The sequence below is a fragment of the Rhagoletis pomonella genome, unplaced genomic scaffold (assembly GCF_013731165.1).
Source record: "Rhagoletis pomonella isolate Grant_MI unplaced genomic scaffold, Rhpom_1.0 Rhpom_scaffold_00003, whole genome shotgun sequence".
NCBI classification, from domain to species: Eukaryota; Metazoa; Arthropoda; class Insecta; order Diptera; family Tephritidae; genus Rhagoletis; species Rhagoletis pomonella.
The window spans coordinates 46613664-46631160 of NW_023458557.1; the positions used below are offsets into that span (position 1 = coordinate 46613664).

General features: G+C 37.4%; 1 protein-coding gene across 1 annotated transcript in view; it reads left to right on the forward strand.

The window, feature by feature from the left end:
- Positions 1-15680, forward strand: part of LOC118736256 (zinc finger protein 484-like) — an 18909-nt gene extending 3229 nt beyond the window's left edge. Inside the window, exons 5-6 of the mRNA XM_036466350.1 lie at positions 15141-15234; positions 15492-15680. Of these exons, the coding sequence (XP_036322243.1) occupies positions 15141-15234; positions 15492-15680 (283 nt within the window). The remainder of the gene's footprint in view (positions 1-15140; positions 15235-15491) is intronic.
- Positions 15681-17497: the final 1817 nt, after the last annotated feature.

A 17497-nucleotide genomic window follows, 5' to 3' on the forward strand; every position in this document is an offset into this window, starting at 1 on the left:
GCCAACAAAGGAGATTCGTATCGTCCGATTACACTCCTTTCCCCGGTAGCGAAAACACTCGAGGCCTTGCTACTCCCGTACTTCACTAACCACCTTACGCCAGCGAAGCATCAGCATGGTTTCCGTAAAGTGCACAGTACAACAACAGCACTTAACGCCATAAACACTCAGATAACTCGTGGCCTTAACCGCAACCGTCCCTGTGAGAGAACGATTCTAGTAGCGTTGGACTTGTCAAAGGCGTTTGACACCGTCTGCCATTCCACGCTACTAGAAGATATAGAGGCCTCCTCTCTCCCACAGAGGCTCAAACGGTGGTCGGCAAATTAGCTGAGTGGTCGACATTCATCGGTAATATTTAGAGACAAAACGAGTAAGCAGCGAAAAATAAACAGGGGGTTCCTCAGGGTGGTGTCCTTTCCCCGCTACTGTTTAACTTTTATATTTCAAAGCTCCCTCAACCACCAGAGGGAGTCTCGATTGTCTCCTATGCCGACGATTGCTCGATCATGGCGACTGGGAATGGAATTGATGACCTGTGTTCGAAAGTAAACGGCTATCTCTCCGAACTTTCTCGCTTCTTCACTGCAAAGTGTCTAGCCCTCTCCCCTACGAAATCCTCCGCGACCCTGTTCACAACCTGGACGAAGGAGGTCAGGCTACCGCTGGGGATTCACGTCGATGACACACCAATTCCGACGGTGAATAACCCCAAAATACTCGGAGTAACATTCGACAGCCTGCTCTCCTTCTCTGCGCACTCAACCGCTATTGTCAATAAAGTGCAGAGCCGCAACAAGGTCCTCAAGTCGCTAGCCGGCAGTACTTGGGGCAAAGACAAAGAAACGTTGCTGGCAACATACAAGGCAATAGGCCGGCCGGTTTTGAACTACGCAGCGCCAGTGTGGTCGCCAGGGACTAGTAGGACGCAGTGGACGAAGCTACAGACGGTACAAAATACGGCACTTAGGACAGCGACGGGATGCCTCCTGATGTCGCCTGAACACCACTTGCACGGCGAGGCGCAAATGCTCCCAGTTAAGGAGCATAATATAATGCTCTGCAAGCAGTTCCTGATCGGGAGCCACAGAAGTGGCCACCCAAGCAGACAGCTGCTTGCAGAGGAGCTCTCGCCTAGGCACGTCAGGAGGCATCTATATGAACTGACGGACGAAGTCCAGAGGTTCATTAAGCAACCTCTGGACCCGACAGCGTACAGACAGGCCCTGAACGGCATTCACAGGGACTCAGTCTCGAGTTATGTAGACTCTAGACCTGTGAATGCCGTTCTAGGCATACCACCCCCGGACATAGACGAGACAGAGCTTCATCTGCCTCGGGAGACACGCACTACACTCGCACAACTTCGCTCCGGCTACTGCAGCAGGTTAAACTCCTACCTGAGTAGGTTGAATGAGGATGTGCCGAACGAATGTCCGGCATGCGGAGAGACCCCACATGACTCGAACCATCTCTTCGCATGCCCGGAAAACCCGACAACCCTAACGGCCTTGTCCCTGTGGACAAATCCCACAGAAGCTGCACGCTTCCTAGGGTTGCCGTTAGTGGAACTTGACGACAACGACTGAGATACCAACCGATCTGGGCGGGGTTGTTGTAGCCACTACAACAACAACAATAGGTGTGCACAAATGTACGTACATGTTTGAAGATGCTTTCAATAAAAAATAATGAGCAAGACCAATAAGGGCCAGGTTTTCAGTACACCGCGGTAGTTTAAACGCTTGAGCTGGCTGGTTTAAACTAAAGTTAGCCAATCAGATGTCAGCAAGCTGTTCAATTTAAACGCAGTTTACGTGACCTAACTTTAAACTGGTACTGAAAAACCGGCCCGTAGTTCGCAGTCGAAAGATGTTCTATAGCGTGCCGAAAGCATGTATTAACAAGCCAAACGACAAATAGATGGAACACAAAATCTTAATGCATCATCGAGCAATTCCAGCGCAGCTTTTTGTGTATGTATATAAAGTGTTAAGCCGAATTCCCACTAGGCATTAATTAATATGAGAAAAAAGGGTGCCATTTAAAAAATTTCATGTGAAAATGAACGGGCGATGAGATTTTGAATTAAGGCCGCCTTATTTGTTTAGAGGCCTAATTGCATTTTTTGATCGCGGCCTAACTTCACTTGCCAAATGAATTATTTCCGCGCGGCCTAATTTTACTTGGCAAAATGAATTATGCCCACGCGGCCTAATTTCATTTTTTGATCGTTTTTGAGTGGCAGAATTAAATTATCCGCAGCAAATCACAAATAAATTTTATTTTTCATTTGGTCGACAAATCAAACCACAAAATAAAGAAAGGTGTTATCTGCAAAAGGTGTTCCGTGCCCCTCGTCGTCGGCAACACAGAAAGGAGAATTCTACTTAGCGAGGGTGATAATCCCTAAGCGCGGCCGAAGGCCGCCTCCGCAGAAAGGTTTTCTCTGCAAAAGGTGTTCGCCCCTCTTTTCGGCAGCACAGAAAGGAGAATCATACTTAGGGAGGGTTATAATGCCTAAGCGCGGCCGAAGGCCGCGTACGCAGAAAGGTGTTTTATATATGTATATCAAATTAAATGTAATTACTCGTATTTTCTAAATAATCTGCCTTATCCTGAGTTTCGCCTGAAAAAAAAATTCACCCGAAAACTTGTCATCCGCCCATAGTAAAACCATGGAAACCAAAAAGTGAACCGGTTCAATATAAATTTCCTTAGCATTAATTATGCATTTCTTTCAAAAAAGTTTATATATGAAAAAAAATATTTTTTTTCGTTTTTGGTATTTTTTGCTAATACCCGCGCGGCCAATTTTCAGTTTTTGATCGCGGCCTTATTTTGGTAGTCAAAATGAATTATGCTCGAGCGGCCTAGTTTTATTTTTGGATCGCGGTTTTAATACGCGCGGACATAATTCACGGAGCCGAAATGATCTTGATGATGTGTCTTTCCTCGTTGTTGAAAATATAGAAGAAGTCGGTGAATTCAAAGAAACAATTAATAAAAACCGGTGTATTCAATTTGTATGTGGATAGAGATGAAAACATTTGAGGCCAGTGCGCTTAGGCCGACTGTGGAGTCAGTGACTACAGTGCTGAAATACAATGCAATGCCCACGTGGGACTCCAGCCCTAGGAATGGAGGAAGAAGGACCAAACGGCGTTGAAGAAATTGTCTGAGCTCAGTAGCCCTAAAAATGCTTGCGACAATATATTTTTACAAATAAAACAAACACATGCACAAAATCGAATTGCATTTTTGATGTGTATACATCTTTGGTTTCGGTAGGTGTAAAATTTGCGAAGCTGTAACGCATATCCCAGTAGAAAATTTCGAAGGAATTAGGATGTGTATTTCAGCAGAAAATTTTTGATTTCATTAGAAGCATCCTGTGTTTACTTGCTATTGTAAATGGTTGCATACATTTCGGCATATGGATAGTAGGAGGAAATGCGGTACAATTGATTATTACTTCCGATTATGCAAACTCCGCACATGCATAGGGCTTTGTACCTATGTATGTGCATACATACATATCAAGGTTGTTGCGCATTCGCATTCGCAACCGCGGAGTTTCCGCATTAATTTTAACATTCGCATTCGCAAAAATCAATGCGCATCTTTTGCGAATGCGAATATTGGAGGGACCGAAAATTACAGTTTTTTTTACGAGTTAAACTTGGCCAAATATTTTTATTTCCAAATAAAAGTACCTTCCGGATAATAAACAAATCGCTTATCCAAATTAAACAAGTTTGGTATCAAATGAAAGAGGACTTAAATAGCTTTAAAACTGAAATGTCTAAACGAGGAAAGACACATATTGAAAAATATTTCAATAAAAAATGTTAATTAATAACCAGGGAACGGATTTTTAGGACCTAAAAACCTATAAAAAAGGCAAAATAAAATAACGAAATAGGCTGGGAAAGGCAAAATAAAATAGCGAAAAACAGGAAAAGGCACTAGGTGTTGCAAAAAAGGCAAAACAAAATAGCAAGAAAGGCAGGAAAAGGCAAAAAAAGGCAAAAAAAGCAAAATAAGGCACCTAAAAGACAGAAAATAGGAAGAACAATCAAAAAAATACATTTATATTACAAGTAAAAAGAGAAAAACTATGAACTAGTTTCATTATATGAAAAATTTGTACTTTGAATCTTTGACTATTTTATCCTTTCGGGTTTCTAACTCATAAAACTTTAATCTGTATAGTTGTAGTAACATTGAACCACAAGATGCATTTTGAAGTTTTCTGGCAGCATTTTCATTCGATTTTCGCGAAGAAAAGCCTTGAATGTACTAAATGTGCGCTCGACGTAAGTTGGTACAAGTGAAGCCCAATTTAAATGTGGAACGTTTGAAACGTTCATATTATCAGGAATAAGGGCTTTTTCCTCGCCCTTTACAATTTTATCCACACCCGTTATTGTCTCCAAGCCTACGTTAGCTGAGAAAACGGCTTTGAATTTTTTCAACACCAATTTGGCAAGAGGTCTCTGCGCTTCTACAAGCAGCATGGGCAATGTGTTTATTTTTTAATCTTAAAAAAAAAAAAAATGTAAATGCTATAATCACTTTTTTAAAGGTAGAAAAGGCAAAAAAAGGCAAATATCTTAAAAAAGGCAAATCTATATATTAATACGCTAACATAAATTTTGTCTCCGTTCGTTTGGCGATTCTACCGAACCGATTTCAAAACCAAGAACACCGTTGGAAAGACATTTTTCCGTAGATGAGCAGAGTTTTTATGGTTTCACAATTGGCGGAAAATTACGGCAAAAACCGGCGTTTAAACATTTTCGAATTGTGTATAGATGTTGCTGCAACATGTTCAATTTGACATGTTTCGCCTGTTCCCTAACAGCCACGGCTCACCACTTTCCCCTGAAATTCAAACGATTTACACTCACTCACACACTTACACATTTTTTGTTCGAACTGTCAAAAAAATGTCCCTTTGTTAGAGCTACATGCCCGATAAGAATTCGTACTCTAATAAGAATTCTATGCGTTAGAGCGAGCAAGTTAGAAACATCGGAGTTTTGATGACAGTATACATACTGTGAAGAAATGTCACTTTGCGAAAATTTTTAAGGTAAGGATACGTATTTAACAATTTTATTTAATTATAACGTAATTTCTTCTTTTAGACTGCAAAACAGCAGCGACTTGGTCACATTCTTAAGGTATGTATTGAGACTTTTTATATGTTTATAAATTTGAATTGATATTTTTGTTTGTTTACAGGTTTGGGATTCACCATCAGCACCTTCAACGCTTGCATCTTCATCGCCAGGAGCACCATTAAAACCTTCTGCCCTCAGCTTCTTCATCGCCAGGAGCACCACCAGTACCTTCTATCTTCCGCTCCTTCGTCGCCAGGAGCACCATGGGTACCTTCCAGCCTCAGCACCTTCAACGCCAGGAGCACCTTCAAAGTGTAGGTCCAACTTGTCAAATTTTGCAAAGTTGTAAGAAAACTTAATTTTTCTGAACCACCATAAATGATTTGCAACTCTTAATATATATCAAAAGAAAGGTAAACCGATTACCTTTCTTTTGATTATAACACCGTTAAAATCGCTTTACGTTTTCATAAAAACTTTGCAACTTTTGTAAACAGCTATATATAAGCAGTGAAAAAGTGGTAAAATTTTGCAAAGTTGTAACGAAACTGAATGTTTGTGCACCATTACAAATGATTTGCAACTGTTAATATATATATAAAAAGAAAGGTAAATCGATTACTTTTCTTTTGATTATAATATTGTTAAAATCGGTTAGCTATTTTATAGAAATTTTGCAACTTTTGAAAACATTATATGTAAGAAGTGAAAAAGTGGTAAAATTTTGGAAAGTTGTAACGAAACTGAATTTTTGTGCACCATTACAAATGATTTGCAACTGTTAATATATATTAAAAGAAAGGTAAATCGATTACTTTTCTTTTGATTATAATATTGTTAAAATCGGTTAGCTAATTTATAGAAATTTTGCAACTTTTGAAAACATTATATGTAAGAAGTGAAAAAGTCACATTTTGCAAAGTTCTAACAAAACTTAATTTTTATGAACCAGTACAAATGATTTTCAACTGTCAATATATATTAAAAGAAAGATAAATCGATTACCTTTCTTTTGATTATAATACTGTTAAAATCGCTTAACTTTTTTATAGAAAATCTGCAACTTTTGAAAACTGCTATATACAAAGGAGTAGTAGTAATAGTAAGCAATTAAGCAGCCACATATGTATATCTGTAAAAATATCTTTATTATTAATGTTAATTGTAATTTTTATTCATAATATTGATTACTAACTATGTATATTAGGTTAACAATGCATTTTGAAAAATAAATTTTGCAAAATAAAAATCAAAAAAAATTTTAAGATTTTTTATTTAAAGTTTTTAAGGTTATTTTGAATTCGCTGTGAAGAGAATGCAACCCTGCGCCAGCTGAAGTGGGCAATGCTAGACGAGTGCAGCTATATGTTTTCCTTAGGAAGTATCTGAATGAGTGCGACAGTGATGCAAGGCTCACACGTACAGGGGGAAACTGGTGAAAATCTGCACACCGCCCATACAAAGTTCACCAGATTTTTCACCAGTTTTGAAGTGAACGAAACCCGCGGTTTCACCAGATTTTTCACCACTTTTGGCTGGCAGGGTTGTTTCACTACACATTTGAAATTAAGCTTTGAAATAATGATAAATATGATGATGAAGAAATAAATGATAACGATGAAGTCAAAAAAAAAAGAAGGCAAAAGTGAAGATAAAGACGAAAGTGGAGACAATGACAGATACATAAGAATTAGGGTAACTAAGTGTAAGAACATTTCTTGAATTTATGAAGTGAAACTTCTTTAGCGGCAGTTGGTTGGTTGGGAGTAAATTGTCAAGTTCAAGGGGAATAATGCACATGGAAATAGTTCTCAGCGGTTTAGCGGTTTGAGAATAAAAACAAAAACACACTTGCCTAGAGGTACAGGCAAAAACGAAGATCAAAGTAAATTTAAACACTTTAAGGTAAAGGTGAAGAGGAATATGCAAAAATAAAGATAAATATGAAGAAAAGGATGAGGATGAAGATCGATATTGTTATCGATATAAAACTCGATATTTTTCTCGATATAATAATCGATATTGCTATCGATAAAATAATCGATATTGTTATCGATACTGTTATTGATTAAATAACCGCTATTGTAATCAATATAATAATCAATATAATAATCGATATTGTTATCGATACAATAATGGATATTGTTATCGGTATAATAATCGATTAAATAATTGATTTTGTTATCGATTTAGTCATTTATATTGTTAACGATATGTACAATAATCGATACTGATGATTGTTATATTTATCGAGAAATTAATCGATTTTACAATCGCTGTATTTTTCTATATGTTTTTGGATATTGTTATCGGTATTTTTATCGACACAGTTATCAACAGGGTTATCGATACAGTAATCGGAACATGGAATGTGACAAAGACCAAGGTATAGTTACCGATTTCAAAACCAAAAACGCCGTTGGAAAGGTCATTTTCTGTAGATGAGGAGAGTTTTTTATAGTTTCGAAATTGGTTGAAAATCGTCGTTTAAAAATTTCCATATTTGTGTATGGTTGTTTTTGCAACCTGTTCAATTTAAGCTGTTTCGCATTTTGTTTTACTTCGTATTTGAAATTAAACATTGAAATAAAGATAAATATGAAGATGAAGAAACAAGTGAGAACGATGAAGACAAAAAAAGGCAAAAGTGAAGATAAAGACGAAAATTGAGATAAAGGCGAAAATGGAAACAATGAGAAATACATAAGAGTTAGGTTAAAAGATAGGAATCGAAATAAAATCAGCCATAAAGGTTACTAAAATTTATCGAATCATCGAAGTTTATGATTATCGAAATTTATCCATGCTTATTAAGTTATCGCAACGTATCGAATTATTCAAACTGATCAATGTTTACTGAGTTGTCGAAATTTATAGACACAGAAACTTACCACTGTCCAACTGTCCAAATTTATGGATAGTTATCGAGCTATAAAAACGTGTGGGATTAACGAAATTTGTCAAGTTAACGAAATGTATCAAGTTGTCGATATTTATTGAATTATCATTATTTATAGACTTAACTAAATATATCGAGGTGTCGTAATGCATGGACTTCTTTCAACTTCAGATTTATCGATAATTATTGATCTACTGAAATTGGTTGGTTCAACAAAGCAAAGTTTATGGAATTTTTAAAATATATCCATTTATCGAAACTTCAAGGTTATATAAGCTTATGGATTTATCACTTCTTATCGAATTTAATCGTCTTAACAGAGTGTAGCGAGTTTTCAAAATGTTAAGATAGTTTTCGAAAAATGTGGAGATGTCAAAAGTAAATATTTATAAAGGTGTCCAAAGTTTTTACATTTTTGAGTTATCGAAATTTATCGAGCCATCGAATTTCACAGTTATCGAAATTGGTCGAGTTAACGAATTTTGTTGAGTTATCGAATTTTAGTGTTCTTGAAATTCATCGAACTATCGATATGTGTCAAATCATCGATATTTATCGATAAACTTGAATGTATCGGGTCAATGCCAAGTCCTGCCGAAGTCCTCCAAAGACCTTCTCAGATAAAGAAAAAAAATGGTTACGTTTTAGCAGAAGATTTTCCGGTTAGTTAATTTGTACCGTATAAGTAGGGCTACGTGTTAAGTTAGAAAACCTCTCCAAGGCTTCTAAAACTAGAAAAACTGTCGAATTTCGAAAGTAACTGGCACTCTAGTATCTTAAAAAAGACAACATCAAATGTGTATATATGGAATCAGGGAAAGCTAAATCGTGGACATTCTTAATCGAATATACTCTATCTCTTTAGGAGAAAAAAGGCAATTTCCATAAAATCCCTTCCCTGTTAATAACCATAGAACAAACCTTGGGTCAGGTATGTATTTATATGAATTTCTTTAGTATTAATTATAAAAAAAAAATATAAATCGAGGTGGTAATCTTCGTTCGTTAAAAGCTACCCAGCCAGCAAAATCATCGTAAACAAACTCGTAATTGGATATTTTCTCGAAGAAAAACCGGATTAAAAATCGTTTATGATAGCCGTTTACGACTCTTTTTCGAGCACTTTTTCGCTTTAAATTGTTCATCGCCTACGAACAGTCGTAAACGGATCGAAAAAGCATTCGTATGCGAATATTTTTACGTCCGTTTTTTAATTGTTAACGAGTCTCGTAAACGATTAATTTACGTTAAAAAGGCGTTTTTTTACACTGCTTTATCTACTGTTTTTAATTAATTCAAATTATTGTAGTTCCTTTATTGAATGGAATTATAATTAATAAATATTTATAGTGCCGGATCAAAGTATTGGCACAGAGAATTTTTTCGCAATGTATGCAAAGTTTTTTACTTGAATTTCTTTTCGCACATGTATGTATATTCTTCCATGCAAATTATGTGCGACATTTTTTTTTTTGTATGGAAGAAACTGCGTATAAAAAATTGCCAAAAAACAAAATGGGCTATAAAACTGCATACTTAGAATTTTTCTAAAAAATCTGATTTGAAAGAAGAACTTCATACTAACTATATTTTTATAAAAAACAATTAGAGAAGAAATCAGAATAAAAACTTTGCATTCATGGCGAAAAATTCTCTGTGCCAATATTTTTTCCCAGCACTATATGTGAAGATATTTCCAGATAAATAAATATTAACAAACTATCTATTAACAAATTAACAATTAAATAAGAGGGGTTTAATATATATTATAAGGTAGCTGAATTTATTTTTTATCTTTTTGCCGATAGGCTGCCAATTTTTTTGCCGGTCGTGTGCATATTGGAAGTGCTTCTTTGAAACAGAAATAAAAACTTCTTCGTCGGAGTTAAATTTTTGACGAAAAGCACCTAAGAAAATAAAGTGAAAGATTAAACTCCATTGGAAATCGGAAAATTTAATTAAGTAAAAAGTGGTAATAAATAATATTATTATCCGTACTTCTTATTGCTGCAGTCGTTGCCAAACCAACAGCGCTATAGGGGAATTAAACGTTAAAATCCTTTAGTGTTGCTCCGCGCAGCCTGTGAAAGAATTGCTCGAAGAAACTCGTTAAATTAATTTGTATTTTTGAATTACATATGTAGTAGCTACTTACAAGAAGTTTAATTATAAAAGAAAGTGGTAGGTCGTCCTTTGCGTTTGCACCAGTCTGCCAATAAATCACATACTTAACAATTTTCTTAAATTTAATATTTAACAAACTACTTACTTATAAAATATTGTGATTGAAGAAAAATTGTCAACAAAACTAAAATTTTTTCTTGTGCTGACAAATTACTACAAGCCTCTTTCTATTATATTTTTTTGTTTTATCGGTTACGAGCTTTTCTCTAACTTTTTGGCGAGAATCCCTCGTAAAACATAATGTTCGTAAAATCTACGTTTTCTTGCTGGCTGGGTATTTCGGTCCTCGTTCATATGATACCAAATTTGTTTAATTTGGATACGCAGTTTGTTTATTATCCGGAAAGGACGTTTATTTCGGAATAAAAAATATAAGGCCAAATTTAACTCGTAAAAAAAATAACTGTTATTTTCGGTCCCTAGAATATTATGCAAGTGCACTGATAACACGTTTATCTGACCAGTCATAGAAGAAAGCATTAAAAAAATGAGTTACAAAAACTAAAATCGAAAAACGCTGATGAAGTGACAGGTTCTCCTAATTCCGAAACAACCAAAAGAATGAGAATGCAGAATTCTTTGGAAAACAACGGTGTTTAAACAACGATCGTGCCATGATGAAGGATTGTGAAGATGGAAGTCAGGAGGATACATCCGACATTTGCGGCCCCGATGAAATTCTCAGAAAGTAATTATTGCACGGCAATAAAAATAAATAAATATAACTGAAAGTTGTTGTTGTAGCGGCTACAACAACCCCGCCCAGATCGGCTGATATCTTAGTCGTTGTCTTCGAGTTCCACTAACGGCAGCCCCAAGAAGCGTGCAGCCTCTATGGGGTCGGTCCATAGGGACGACGCCGTTAGGGTTGTGGGGTTTTCCGGGCATGCGAAGAGATGTTTCGAGTCGTAAGGCGTCTCTCCGCATGCCGGACATTCGTTCGGCACATCCGCATTTAACCTATTCAAGTAGGAATTTAGGCTGCTGCAGTAGCCAGAGCGAAGTTGGGCTATTGTTGTCCTGGTCTCCCGAGGCAGATGGAGCTCCGTCGCGTCAATGTCCGGTGTTTGTGTGCCTAGAACGGCATTCACAGGTCTTGAGTCTACATAACTCGAGACTGCGTCTCTGTGAATGCCGTTCAGGTTGCTTAATGAACCTCTGGACTTCGTCCGTCAGTTCATATAGATGCCTCCTGACGTGCCTCGGCGAGGGCTCCTCTGCAAGCAGCTGTCTATTTGGGTGGCCACATCTGTGGCTCCCAGCAAGAAACTGCTTACAGAGCATCGTGTTGTGCTCCCTAATTGGGAGCATTTTCACCTCATCGTGGAGGTGGTGTTCTGGTGACATCAGGAGGCATCCGGTAGATGTCCTAAGTGCTGTATTTTGTACCGTCTGTAGCTTCGTCCACTGCGTCCTACTAGTCCACGGCGACCACACTGGTGCAGCGTAGTTTAAAACCGGCCGGCCTACTGAAAGTCCTCTCAACTGGTGCAGTGTCAATCGAAATGAATTTACAATTTTGTCAAGTTTCAAGTTTTTCAAGTTTGTCGCCTAGAGCGAGTAGTTATAAAGTGGCGCAGGTTTGATTAACGACCCTTTAAAAAGTTTTTATTAAATACAATGTTCCAATTTTTAAATTCAAGTACTAAAAAAAACATTTGTCTTATCATGAGTTTCATTTTCCGGGCCGGTTCACTTTTCACTTTTGGTGTTCATGTATTTACTTTGGGCGGAATACAAGTTTTCGGGCGAAACTCAGGATAAGGCAGATTATTAAAAATTACTAACCTTTCCATTTTTTATTTACCTAAGTCACCTAATTTAACCCCTTAAACTATTTCTTAAACATACATGACATCCGCATTCGAATTCGCATCCGCGGATGTTACCTTTTAAACATCCGCATCCGCATTCGCATCCGCGGATGTCTAAAATTCCTCATCCGCAACATCCCTAATACTCATTTGTTGCAACTGGTTTTGATATTCGTAGATGGTTTTAGGCATAGGTTTAGTAGTCTATTTGGTGAAAAATGCAAGGCGAAAGTTTAAAAAAATACCGAAATCATTTTAACTGGGACCGTTGATAACTGATGAACATACATGAATATTTGTATGTATAATATACATATCAGAGCTATTGATCCAATACTTTTCGTGTAAAATCCTGGAAAAAGGTCAAACAGCAAAATCACTCTCTGAAGAATAAAAAATGAGTAACAGCAAAACGTCCGGAACAAAAAAGCATCGGGTAAAATCTTGCAACTTCAATCTCTAAACAACTCTGCAAAAATCGCTCTCATTTACATGAACCACAGATTATATATAGGCGGCCAATAAAGTCTGTGGTACGCGGTGGCTCTTATGCATAGCTGTATCCTTACATCTATTGCGTGTATTGCAAAAAAAGAAGAAAATTATTAAAAAATATTAGAAAATATTATACTTATGTATATGTTTAGCTTTCCTTTGTTTTATTTTTCCAACGTTAAAAGCTAGATCTTTTTTTGAAAAAGTTGGTACAACAAAAAATACGAAACACGTTTTCTGTCAGATAGCTAACAAGGCGGATAGAAGAAGTGAAACTAAGTACCTTCTAAAAATTATTGTATCATGAGTTAAAACTGTATATTTAGCACAGAGAAATTTTAGTTTAACTGACACTTGACAGTCGATAATGCGGTTAGCTATTAGGGTAGCTCTTAATTAGTATATTTAAGGCGTAGGCCTAAACAAGCTAAAAATCTGCATAAAATTATTTAAATAAATTTCAACGGGATGATAATAATGAGATTTTTCATGCGTTTTAACTTTTTTCAAAATCTGGTTTAAGAAAAACTTTAATAACAGGACCAAACCTACACCGATTTAGACTTATGAGGTATCAGTGGAAAAGTATTTTCTCACCTTTTTTATTTATTTGCAAAAAAATCATACACTTCCCAATTTTTATTTTTTTAAATATCAACACATCTTAATTAAAGTTGGAATGACACTCGTCATAATTATGCAAAGATATAAAAACAGTGGTAAAAAACCTTTCCAATTATACCTTACAAGTCCAAATCGGTGAAGTTTTGACTTAGTTATTTAAGTTTTTCTTAAACCAATCTCCGAAAAAGTTCAAAAACAGCATCAAGAATCTCACTTTAGGATCCTGTTGATTTTTTTTTAAGTTTAATACAATTTTTTTAGGTTTAAACTGTTTTTCCATCTGAGGCGATTTTTTTTCAAAAAATACTTAAAAAAAAATTATTGTATTCATGAAAAATTCAAGGAGGTGGTGCAGGTCTTAAAATATAATAGATTTTATAATTCCAATGGAAAAACAGTAGTGGAGTGATGCAATCTAATGTACATTTGTATACAAGTATACTTACTTACGATTCAGTTTCTCCAAAAACCTCTAAAATTGAGGAAATATATTGCCTTAAACAAACAAATTGTACTTCGGGAAGATTTTATTCTTTCACGTCACAAGCTTCTAACCACTTATTTCTAATAAACGAGAAACACTCCGGAATCCTCGCACAAATTTATAAGATTCCTACCAAGGCGATTTCATATAAGGTGGTAGCGGTAGAACAAAAAGAAAAACTAACATGTATTTTGTTTCCGCTTTCGGTACACAAATGTCAAATTTCAGCTATTTTTCGCTCAAGGAGGAAGAGAGAAAGAGAATGCCTACACTCTTCCTTTCGCACTCCCTCATAAGGAGTTTTGACATATGTCTACCGAGGCGAATTAAAGCAGATGTTCTAGCAACACCACCTTATATGAAATCGCCTTGATTCCTACAGCCTTCAATTCATTTTTTATTATATTAAAATGACTGATTTTTCCTTTTAAAATCTGTCGTTTGATTTTTTTTCAAAGGCAGTTGAAAAATATTTTTTTTTGTAGCCGGTAGTTTGCTTTTGATAGAGATGTCATAATGCCAGCAAAAGTCAAATGGCTAACATGGCGGCCAAAATCATTGAGTGAAAGTACCTTCTTTTTTGTATCATGATCAGTGCTGCCGTTTGCTAATTTTCGAGCGAAGTGAAAACACACTAAGGGCCTGTGCCAAATGATAGAAAAGAGAAAATTTTGACGGATCAAATCTGACATTTCTCGTGGTGAATAAGAACGTCAGAATTTTACCTAGCTCATGGGGCTAGGTAAAATTTTGACAGCTTATAACCATGTATACACATAATATTGCTTGGCGGTAATAAGGAGTGAACATGAAAATGAAAGCTGAAACAGCATAAAAAAGCGTACGTTACTTGCAAATTATAAAATAAATATAAATTTTAAGAATTTCAGCAACACACAAAAATAAAGCTTTCGCACGAGCGTTTGTTTGGTTTTTCAACTGTCAAAATTTTACTTTGCCTTTGGCACAGCAAAATTCAATTTATTTGTACACCATAGCAAATTTTTCCACCCCGTGTCACCACGGAGAAAAAAGTTACCGATTGGCACAGGCCCTAAAAGTGAAGTGTTTCGGACTGACTTCGGAGGAAAAGTGAAGTGATTATCGAAGTGACGACTTTCAAGCACAATTAGGGGTGCAAGGTTTTTCGATTAAGTTATTTATCACCTGATTGGTTAATCGATTTTTTTTCACAATAAAAATACAGGCCTGTTCTGAAATCCTATTTGTATCGGAAGCGGAATTAAATCTGATCCTATTTGCAGAATCGTACTATGTAATCCTATCGAATTTAAATTATCGGAATCAATGTTCGAATCTGATTGTTCACCGTGCTTGGTGTTCTGTATTTTGACTTATCGGAAATTTCTGTTTGAATAAATCCGTCGAAGTTTTGGTCCGCGGAATTAATACGTTTTTTTTGAAGTTCTTGTTTTATGAACCAAATAGAATTAGGAAAGCGTGATCTTCATATTTTTTATAAATTATTCCGAATTTATATATGTATAAAGGGGAAAACCCAAGAATGCGGCTCAAATCGCAACGTTGCTGGAATTCATGGAGAGCAATCCAGACATAGCCCAAGGCCATACAAAGGGTGACCGGGTAAGAGTTGGCTAATATTTTAAATAGTCAAGGTCCAAGTAAGGATGAAAAAAAGGTAAAGTTTTGCGAATTTTAAAAGGACTTCCGATATTGAAACTCTGTATGACATTCACTGACTGGAAGTGTGAGGTTCGGGAGAAACTGGCGCACAACCTAAAGAATCTTCCGCAACTGGTGGTGGAGCATTTAATAGGTATACCCTCACAGAAGCTGAAGAAACTCTTGCTCGCATAACGGGCATGTATACAGTGGTGCAGGGTATACCTGAAACAACATCATTTGGGGTGGATGAGACGGTTGACCTCCAGGTGGAAGTGCTCGATCTAACCAAGGAAGAAATGATGCCCTCAACATCTACGGCCTCTAAACGACCACATAATGATGTAATTCAGGCGTCAACACCTAAAAAGAAAAAAGAAATGTCGTTGCAGGTAAAACTTAATTGAGATTATTCAGACGGTATTCAGCAATAAATCTGCAATGAAGATTAAATTATTAGTAATTTATACAGTTTTCATTCATAAATCTTACAATGAATCTGAGAGACTTAGTGGATTGCTGTGGTCACGCAAAATTCTTCTTCTTCTTCTTATTTGGCACTACAACCGTTTATCGGTTTGGGCCGAGACCAAAAAGCTTTTCCAATTGCTTCTCTCCTGCGCGAATTTGCGCCAGTTGGTTATCCCGAGCGCAGACAGGTCCTTCTGCACTTGGTCCTTCCATTGCGTTCGTGGGCGGCCTTGCCTTCGTTGTCCACCCATGGGTGCGGAGTCGAAGGATCTTTTCACCGGAGAGTCGTCATCCATGCGTACAACATGTCCAAGCCAACGCAATCGCTGTATTTTGATGCGCTTAACTATGTCCATGTCGTTAAAAAGCTCATACAGTTCGTCATTCCATATTCTTTGATATCCGCCATCCACGAAAACAGGGCCGTAGATTTTGCGAAGAATAGTTCTCTCGAAAGCCCCCAAAGCCTTCTCATCTTTGTTCGACATCGCCCAGGATTCTGCGCCATATAAAAGGACGGGCATGATGAGAGATTTGTAGAGCGTGAGTTTCGTCGAGAGAGGGCTCTGCTTTTCAATTGCCTACCGAGCCAAAAGGAGCACCTGTTGGCAAGAGTTATTCTTCGCTTGATCTCCAGGCTGACGTTGTTGGTGGTGTTTATGCTGGATCCTAGGTAGACAAAGTCCTTCACTACTTCAAAGTTATATCTGCCAACAGTGACGTGTGTCCCGTAGCACGTGGACTCTTTATATGTTGCCAGGAGGTACTTTGTCTTTCCCTCGTTCACCGCTAGACCAACCTCTTTTGCTTCTTTTTCTTAAACTGGAAAATGCTGCGGTTACGTCCCTTTGTTTCAGACCTACGATATCAATATCATCTGCATACGCCAGCAGCATCGTTCTTTTGCTATATATGGTGCCGCTGCGATTCAGATTGGCAGCTCTTATTACGCTTTCCAGCATCAGATTGAAAAAGTCGCACGAGAGTGAATCGCCTTGTCTAAAACCTCGTTTGGTCTCAAACGGCGCGGAGAGGTCCTTCCCAATTTGGACGGAGCTGAAGGTTGTGCTCAACGTCACTCTACATAGCCGTATTAGTTTTGCGGGGATCCCAAATTTGGACATGGCGTCGTACAGGCAGCTCCTCTTCGTGCTATCAAAAGCAGCTTTAAAGTCAACAAAAAGATGGTGTGTGTCGATTTGCTTATCTAGTGTCTTCTCCAGGATTTGACGTGCTGTGAAAATCTGGTCAATGGTGGACTTACCAGGTCTGAAGCCACACTGATAAGGTCCAATCAGCTGGTTCGTGAACGGCTTCAGTCTTTCACACAGTATCGTCGACAGGACCTTGTATGCAATATTAAGAAGGCTTATTCCGCGATAACTGGCGCAAACGGCGGGATCTCCCTTCTTGTGGATTAGGCAAAGTACACTGAGATTCCATTCTTCGGGCATGTATTCATCAGACCAAATTCTGATTAAAAGCTGATACATACGCCCCACCAACTCTTCGCCACCGGCTTTGAACAGCTCAGCCGGTATACCGTCGGCTCCGGGGGCTTTGTTGTTCTTAAGCCGCTTTATTGCTGTTCTCACCTCGTCTTGGTCCAGTTGAGGGACGTGAGCTTCGTCCGTATACATTGGTTCGGGTTCTCCTTCATCAAACGCGCCATCTGTTTCGCCATTTAAAAGCAATGAAAAGTGATCCCTCCATATCTCAAGTGTACTATGGACATCTGTTACCAGGTTTTCAT